The sequence below is a fragment of the Orcinus orca genome, chromosome 2 (assembly GCF_937001465.1).
Source record: "Orcinus orca chromosome 2, mOrcOrc1.1, whole genome shotgun sequence".
In the NCBI taxonomy this organism is placed as follows: domain Eukaryota; kingdom Metazoa; phylum Chordata; class Mammalia; order Artiodactyla; family Delphinidae; genus Orcinus; species Orcinus orca.
Window position 1 is genome coordinate 53,674,318 of NC_064560.1, and position 8,573 is coordinate 53,682,890.

At 45.4% G+C, this 8,573-nt stretch overlaps 2 protein-coding genes and 1 long non-coding RNA gene across 13 annotated transcripts in view; 2 read left to right on the top strand and 1 right to left on the bottom strand.

Annotated features, from left to right (window-relative positions):
* The window catches only part of WDR37 (WD repeat domain 37), a 67,295-nt gene extending 64,143 nt beyond the window's left edge, over positions 1 to 3,152 (bottom strand). For 4 of the 8 annotated variants that reach the window (XM_049705702.1, XM_049705699.1, XM_049705706.1 and 1 more), the window contains exon 1: positions 252 to 479. The gene's annotated coding sequence lies outside the window, so the exon portion shown is untranslated. Of the gene's footprint in view, positions 1 to 251; positions 480 to 696; positions 996 to 2,748 lie in introns of those variants that run through there. The other 4 variants (XM_049705701.1, XM_049705700.1, XM_033403074.2 and 1 more) reach the window with 4 other exon arrangements.
* On the top strand, positions 479 to 1,259 carry LOC125963431 (uncharacterized). Its single transcript, XR_007475417.1, has 2 exons — positions 479 to 622; positions 991 to 1,259. It is a non-coding gene; the product is annotated as an uncharacterized LOC125963431 (long non-coding RNA).
* An 808-nt stretch (positions 3,153 to 3,960) lies between the features above and the next one.
* On the top strand, positions 3,961 to 7,992 carry IDI1 (isopentenyl-diphosphate delta isomerase 1). Of its 4 annotated transcripts, none has more exons than XM_004278376.3 (5): positions 3,961 to 4,478; positions 4,790 to 4,962; positions 5,088 to 5,180; positions 5,624 to 5,754; positions 6,417 to 7,992. In XM_004278376.3, the coding sequence occupies exons 1-5, from the start codon at positions 4,330 to 4,332 to the stop codon at positions 6,732 to 6,734; spliced, it is 864 nt and encodes a 287-aa protein (XP_004278424.1). In that variant the 5' UTR covers positions 3,961 to 4,329; the 3' UTR covers positions 6,735 to 7,992. The 4 variants fall into 4 exon arrangements, with proteins under 4 accessions (XP_004278424.1, XP_033258960.1, XP_033258961.1 ...); XM_033403069.2 differs by having other exon boundaries at positions 3,963 to 4,478; positions 6,462 to 7,992; XM_033403070.2 differs by lacking the exon at positions 3,961 to 4,478 and adding an exon at positions 4,490 to 4,635.
* The last annotated feature ends 581 nt before the right edge of the window (positions 7,993 to 8,573 follow it).

Below are 8,573 nucleotides of genomic sequence, written 5' to 3' on the forward strand. Positions count from 1 at the left end.
GAGGGGCGCGCGTTCCAACCACGTCAAGACCCGGCCGGGCTCGGGGTCGGAGGGGGACGCGGTCCAGGTCGGGGCGCGGGTTCGGGGGAGACGCGGTCCAGGTTCGGGGGCGCGCGATCGGGGTCAGAGGGCACGGGGTCCGAGGGCACTAGGCCGCCGGCCCCCACAGGCACGCCCCGCCCGGCGCGAGGCCGCTGCCACACACAGAGAGGCGGCCCGTCCCGGGCTGAAGATGGCAGGCCGGCACTCACCTGTCACGCCGCCGCCGAACCCGCCACCGCGCAGTGCCAGCCGGGCCGTGCGCTGCCGCCCCTGGGTTCCCAGCCACGCGGCGCCGGGGACGGACGCGGACGAACAGCTCTAAGACCCGGCAGCCCGACGCCCCACACTTCCGGCGCCGGAAGTCGCGGCTCCCCCTCAGCCCCGCGCCGGAAATCCACTACACGCAGGCGCCGCAGGAAGTCCCACCTCCGCCCCAAGCTAGTACCGCCGGAAATCCAGCCCCGCGAAGGAAGGCCCGTGCGCCGCCAGTGCGGTCAGGGGGCCCTAAGTGGGTCGCGGAGGTGGTGGAGGCGTGGTGGTGTTGTTCGACACCGAGACCGCCGGGGCCTCGACCCGCGAGGTCGGCGACCATCTGGAGACGCAGCGAAGGGCCGGGAGGTGGGGCGGGGGCGCTGAGGGCCCGCGGGTACTCACGGCGGCGGGTTACTGCGGGCGCCCGGGTCTGGCGCAGGTCGGCGTCCATCGGGACCCAGGTCGGGCATGTGGGAACGGCTGCTCCCAGTCAGAACCGCCGGGTGTGCCGGGAGCCGTTTCCCGGGGCGTCGGGAGCGAGGTGGCTGCGCGCGGAGCCTGGCGGATCTGCGGAGGGTGACTCACCCACTGCAGCCTCCGTCTGAAATGTGTGTTAGCCATTGGCTGCAGAGAGGAAACAAAGGCAGCCTCTCGCCGCGGAAGGTGGGACCTGATGGCCTTCTTGTCCTTGTCCAGGTTGGAAAAATTACAGGGTGCGCAGAAGGCCTCGGCTCTACGAACAACCAGCTGGGCGTTTAAAGCCTTAAGTAAAGACGAAATCAGACGTGGGAGCATTTTTCTTTTAAACAGTAAAGGTCATCATTCGGAGTCAAGAAGCACTAGTATGATTGCTGCACAAGGAACAAACTTGACATATTTGAGGATCCAAATAACCAAAAAGTTTGTAGAATAAAACCTGAAGTTACTTCAGCATTGAGTATAATAAAGCTTATTACTAAAATCAATTATATAAGGTGTGGGACTTCCCTGGTGCTGCAGTGGTTAAGAATCTACCTGCCAATGCAGGGGACAAACCCATGTTCCACAGCTACTGAGCCCTCGGGCCTAGAGCCTGTGCTCTGCAGTAAGAGAAGCCACTACAAGGAGAAGCCCAAGCACCACAACTAGAGAAAGCCTTTGCACAGCAATGAAGACCCAATGCAGTCATAAATAAATAAATAAATAAATTTTTTAAAAAATTGTATAAGGGGAACTGAGGATGTCACACTTGGAGGTTGTGGCTATCATTCAACAAGAAATTCTATTAAAGACCTAATATGCACAAGGCATTCCGCTGGGTGAGGGAGCACATACAATGCCTGATTAACCACAATATTGGCTGCAACTGATTCACATGCTAATATGTGGTTTTGTTTTACAGCACAGCATCCACAGTTTGGATGAAACTTAGGGTATTGTTAATTGGGGTAACATTTTCTCTGATATACTTAGGAGTCCATAAAAGTCACTGTAAATAAAATGATTGCATAAAGTGTCACAAAACTAAGACAGGAAAGGAGTCAACACTCTGAGGGCCTGTTGCATGCCAGGCAGTTCACAGCTTTGGTAACTTTGATCCTCAAAACAACCCAATAAATTTAAAATTATTCTATTAGAGAAATATAAATCAAAAGTGCAATGAGGTATCACCTCACACTGGTTAGAATGGCCATCATCAAAAAATCTACAAATAACAAATGCTGGAAAGGGTGTGGAGAAAAGGGAACCCTCTTGTACTGTTGATGGGAATGTAAATTGGTACAACCACTATGGAGAATAGTATGGAGGTTCCTTTAAAAATGAAAAATCGAGTTACTGTATGATCCTACAATCCCACTCTTGGGCATATATCTGGACAAAACTCTAATTTGAAAAGATACATGCACCCCTGTGTTCATAACAGCACTATTCACGAGAGTCAAAACATGGAATGAAAAAAAAAATGGAATGAACCTAAATGTCCATTGACAAGATGAATGGATAAAGAAAATGTACATGAATACAGTGGAATACTACTCAGCCATGAAAAAGAATTAAATAAGGCCATTTGCAACATGGATGCACCTAGAGATCATTTTGAGTGAAAAAAGATAAAAATATATATCATATGTGAGATCTAAAGTATGATACAAATGAACATATTTGTAGACCAGAAAAGACTCTGATACAGAAAACAAACATGATTATCAAAGGGGAAAGGTGGGGGGGTAGAGATAAATTAGGAGGTTGGGATTAACATATACACACTAATATATATAAATAGATAAGGATTTACTGTAAAGCACAGGGAACTATAATCAATATCTTGTAAACCTATACCGTAAAAGAATTGGAAAACTACATGTATAACTGAATCGCTTTGCTCTACACCAGAAATTAACACAACTATACTTCAATTTAAAAAAAAATTATTCTAAATTGAATTCTAATTAAGGGTAAGAATGTTAAAATTACTTGTCAGGGCTTCCCTGGTGGTGCAGTGGATGAGAGTCCGCCTGCCGATGCAGGGGACACGGGTTCGTGCCCCGGTCCGGGAAGATGCCACATGCCGCGGAGCGGCTGGGCCCGTGAGCCATGGCCGCTGAGCCTGCGCGTCCGGAGCCTGTGCTCTGCAATGGGAGAGGCCACAACAGTGAGAGGCCAGCATACAGCAAAAAAAAAAAAAAAAAAACTTGTCAAAAGCAACCTAAGTGTCCATCAACAGATGAATGGATAAAGAAGGTGTGGCACATATATACAATGGAATATTACTCAGCCATAAAAAGAAACGAAATTGAGTTATTTGTAGTGAGGTGGATGGACCTAGAGTCTGTCATACAGAGTGAAGTCAGAAAGAGAAAAACAAATACTGTTTGCTAACACATGTATATGGAATCTAAAAAAAAAAAAAAAGGTTCTGAAGAACCTAGGGGCAGGACAGGAATAAAGACACAGACGTAGAGAATGGACTTGAGGACACGGGGAGCGGGAAGGGTAAGCTGGGATAAAGTGAGAGAGAGGCATGGACATATATACACTGCCAAATGTAAAATAGCTAGTGGGAAGCAGCTGCATAGCACAGGGAGATCAGCTTGGTGCTTTGTGACCACCTAGAGGGGTGGGATAGGGAGGGTTAGAGGGAGGGAGACGCAAGAGGGAGGAGATATGGGGATATAGGTATATGTAGAGCTGATACACTTTGTTATAAGGCAGAAACTAACACACCATTGTAAAGCAATTATACTCCAATAAAGATGTTAAAAAAATTACTTGTCAAAAGTCAGAAAGCTAGTATACAATGGAGCAAAGATTGGATTAAAATCCAGGTCCACATCAAAGTCCACATTTTCCACAGCGCATTCTTTTGATAGGGCTGTTGTAACAGAATAACACAAACTAGGCTTAAACAACAGAAATTTATTGTCTCAGGTCTGGAGGCTTGAGGTCCAGGATCAAGGTGTCAGTGTTACATTTTGTTTGTGTCAGTGTTGTTTCCTTCCGAGACCTGTGATGGGGAATCTATGCCATGCGTCTCTCTCTCTCTCTCTCTCTCTCCCTTAGTTTCTTGTGGTTTCCCAGCAACTCCGAATTGTAAAGGTCAAGTTTTTTTTAATTCCTTTTATTCACAATTTTAAGTCGCTACACTTCCGGATGCAACGGCTCACGCTTACCGACCGATATCAATTTAGTGCACAGAACAGCCGCGAGCAGGCGCTTCTCCACGCCTCAGAGCCCGAGCGTGCAGAGACGCCTGACATCAGCACGTCACCAGCGCAGGGCGTCGGGCGCCTCGATTGGCTGGCTCGGCCAGGGCGTGACTGGTGGGCGGCCGCTCTCCCAGGCCCCTTCTCTCCTAGCTCACTCTGTCACGTAGCTCCGCAGTCGAGGAGCCGCCCCCACTCAGCGGCACAGGGAGGACGCCGAAAGCACCTGCGCTTCGGCCTGGGGGCGGCTCTGCAGCTCACGGCCCTGTGAGGAGACACCTCGCGCTCAGGGAGTGGCGCCACCGCGCGACCGTGACGTGAGGCGCGGCCGGCGCGCCATTGGCCAGCGGCGATGTGGCGCTCTCTGGCGCGGGCGCGGGCGATTGGGCGCGCGGCGGTGGGAGGCCGGGCTCGGGCCGGGGGCGGGCCCTGTGCTTGGGAGCTAGGCCTGCAGGAGGCGAGCGCTGCGGAGTGTCGTACCGCTTTCGGTCTGCTTGTGAGGTAAGGAGGCTGGGTCTCTGAGGGGAGGCGGGCTGGAGTCCCGGGCTCGGCGTCGGGCTTGGCGCTGAGGGGCGGGCCCAGTGCCTGTTAGTCGCGTCCTGTGAGCTCAGGGTGCTTTTTCCTCTTAACTGTTTTGGGGAGAAGCCAGAGGGCGGAGGTCTATGCGGCGCGGGAAGCGCGTGGGGTCGCCGCCGGGCTGGGTGGGCGCAGGCCGGGAGGACGGCGCGGGGTAGGTGGCGGGGCGGGCGGAGGGAGGGGCGCGGGGCGGCGGGCTCAGCCTCCAACCCCCGGGTCCCCACCTCCCCCGCCAGATCCCCGGGTAGGCGCGCAGGCTGGGCCGCGATGCCCGAGGTGAGCACTGATGAGCTGGACGAGCGGCAGGTGCAGCTCTTGGCGGAGATGTGCATACTCATCGACGAGAACGACCGGAGGATCGGGGCGGAGACCAAGAAGAACTGCCATCTGAACGAGAACATCGAGAGAGGTGCCCGCGGGGGCGGCGGGCGGGCCGGGTCCCCGGGCGGCAGCCCCGCTTCCTTCGGACCCCAAAGCAACAGGCAAGTAACTGGCCTCTTAAAACTCAATTCATCGTATTTCTTTTGCTTTCAGGATTATTGCATCGAGCTTTTAGTGTTTTCTTATTCAACACTGAAAATAAGCTCCTGCTGCAGCAGAGATCAGACGCTAAAATTACCTTTCCAGGTTAGTGTGCTTTGTGTAGTGTTTTGTTGGCGATTGTATTTAGTTTGATTTTGTCCCGTGGAACTTCTGGTAGCCAAGGTCAAAAAAGAAATCTTTTGAATGACTTAGTTTTATATTCTTCATACAAAAAACTTATACGGCGGTTGCAACCTAATAAGACCTAAGGTTTATCCTAATAAAGGATAAAAACTGCTAGGTATGTGTAGATTCATATATAACTTTCTAAATTGTATCTAATACACGTTATCATCGCTTTGGTTAAGAAGGCGTTCATAAAAACTATCTACCCAAGTGTCACAAAATGGTTGCTGATAGCTTATTAAAACGGATCTAGAAATCCTCAACAATCATTTTTTATGTTACTTTTAAAATTTAAAGTTTTCTTAACCTTTCAGACCTGCTTTGAAGAAAAGTTAATGTACATCTATATTAACATGTTCCAGGTTGTTTTACTAATACTTGCTGTAGTCATCCCTTAAATAATCCACGAGAGCTTGAAGAAAACAATGCAATTGGAGTAAGGCGAGCAGCACAGAGGCGTTTAAAGGCTGAGTTGGGAATTCCCATGGAAGAGGTAAGCAGCCATACTAGCTGAAACATAGAATACTTTGAAACCGTTTTTAGTAAAACATTAAGTTTAGGTGTAGCTTTCTGCTTTGTAATCTCTTGCTTTTTTAGGCCAAGAAAGCCCATTGGATAAAGGTTAAATTTTGATTTCATAATACTTGTCGATATTTACCTCAGTACCAAAATGGATTGATCTGTTAACCAGTTTATAAAGTTGACTGTTTTATAATTGATCAGATCAAAGATGAATATTTTCTTGTGAACCTCAGATCTGATTGGGTGAATTTAAATAATCTTTTTTTCCCTGGAATCGTCTCCTTTTAATAATACACGAATAAATAATCTCTCATTTAGTTAAAATGGTAAATTTTTTTCTCCCGTTAATATTAATATGTGAGGCAGAATGGCACACTTCTAGTTAGAGTGACTGCTTTTCTTTTTTTAATACAGTTTTCAATAAATCTACTTCTATTTTTGGTCCTATGGGAAAAGTGTCAGACACTTGAAACTATTTAATGTTATTTAATACTATTTCCATATATTAATAGGAGACTAATGTTTCAAAAGTTGTCATTCTAACACTAGTTCTGTTGTTCAAGGTATTACTGAAATGTAGTGGGTTTTGATTACTTTATTGATATTTTGGAGGTTTTGGGGGTTTTGTCCTAGGTTCCTCCAGAAGAAATTAATTATCTAACACGAATTCATTACAAGGCTCAATCTGATGGTATCTGGGGAGAACATGAAATTGATTACATTTTGTTTGTGAAGAAGAATGTGACCTTGAATCCAGATCCCAATGAGATTAAAAGCTATTGTTACGTATCAAAGGAAGAACTAGAAGAACTTCTGGAAAAGGCAGCCCATGGTGAAATTAAGATAACTCCGTGGTTTCAAATTATTGCAGAGACTTTTCTCTTTAGGTGGTGGGATAACTTAAATCATTTGAATCAGTTTGTTGACCATGAGAAAATACACAGAATGTAGATGTGGTGATGAATGATTAATAAAGTACTAAAGAATTTCTCTACTTAGTAAACTTAAGATGAATATTTTAAAAACCTGGTTCCCCGTTAGAACTCTCATTGGAAATACTGTTACTTTACAACCAGAATTCGTGTGGAAAAGAATTCTTGATTTGTGTCATACAACCCATATATGTTAACTGCAATTTGTAAAAAATATTTATGAGATTATTATAAAAAAGAGCAAATAAACTTAACCTATCTAAACAGATGGTTATGACAAATGTGAACAAATAAGTTCTTCATTTTTTTAATATATTGTGATAAACCTTTTCAGAAGACTTGTAGAGCACTTTGCTGTTTGCCAGGTGCTTGATGTATCTTTCAATTTTTATCATAGTCCAGAAGAATGTGCAATGGAAACTATTTGCTTATCTACTTCAAAACACTTCAGATTAACTTTTCAGATTGAGATTAATATAGAACAGGTTCAAGGGAATTCAATGGTATATATCCTGATTTCTGCCATTGTTAATTTTGTGTTTTGATCATTCTGAAGTATTTTGATACTTAAAGTCAAACATTGTTTTTGGTAATGACATTGGCTAGGTTAATTCATTTAAATAATCGTTGCCTGTGGTTTTCAGAGTTACTGGGAACAGACAGGCTATTTGTAAAATGGAACTTGGGTCAGTTGGGTCATACTCTACAACAGGGTATTCTAACCTTGGCACTGCTGATGTTTGGGTTGGATAATTCTTTTGGGGGCTCATCCTTTGTGTTGTAGGATTTAGCAGCATCCCCAGGTTCTACATAAAAAAATGCTGTTGGCACCCCTCCCCCCATGACAGCCCCAGTGACACCAGATGCCAAATGTCTCCTCAAGGACAGCATCACCCACAGTTGAGAACCACTGTTCTGCTGAGTCAGGCTGTGTTGTAGGGGGAAAATTATCAAAAAGAAAGGCTAACGTTCATATTAAATAGATTTGGGTTATGGAATATGTGTGTATTAATATTTAAAGTACACTTTGACTAATGTACTTCTTTGAACTCTTGCCATAGACTTCTCAGATTTGAAATCTTAAGACAGCTTTATTATCTTTGAATGCTGTGTATTAGTAAGTAATGAAGAAAAAGATAAAAATTTCTTACAAAGTTAAATGTTTTATAAATTCAATAGAAAAATCCATTTGTTAACCCTGAACAATTAATTTCAGGCAAGACTGTGTAGCTAATAGTAACTTTATTGAAAAATAAAAACAAAACTAAATTACCACATTTTGATACTGTTGTCTACTTTGTTAAAACTTCAGTACAGTAACAGGTCAACCTGCCTATGGTAGCTTAAGTGATAAATGACATAGAGTTTCAAAATGCATTTTTATATTGTTTCTAGTTCTTTAGTAGGAACTTTTAGGCTAAAAGACACATGTAACCAGTTACTGGGTAGCTACAGTGGCTAGTGGTTGCCATATGGGCCGTGGCGTCTTAGACTGTTAGATGCTGGACAAACCATTGACAACAGGTACAGAGCAGAGGGAGACGTCTATAAAACTTTATTCTCTTTATTGGTATTCCTGGTTTGTTCATTGTTTTTTCTGACTTTGTCCACGTCTTCCTTTAGCTCCTTGAGCATCTTTAAGGTAGTGTCTAGTAAGTCTGTCATGTCTTCCTGAGGGACAGTTTCTCAGTTTTTTCCTTTAACGGACCACACTTTCCTATTTCTTTGTATGTGAATTTTTAGTTGTTGGCTATCTGTACCACCCGAGGTCTTCATGTCTCTCACTTCCTCTCTGACTGTGTGTCTTTCCCTGGACACAGACATGCTGACTTTCTAAATTCCCCTGAGCCAGCAGTGC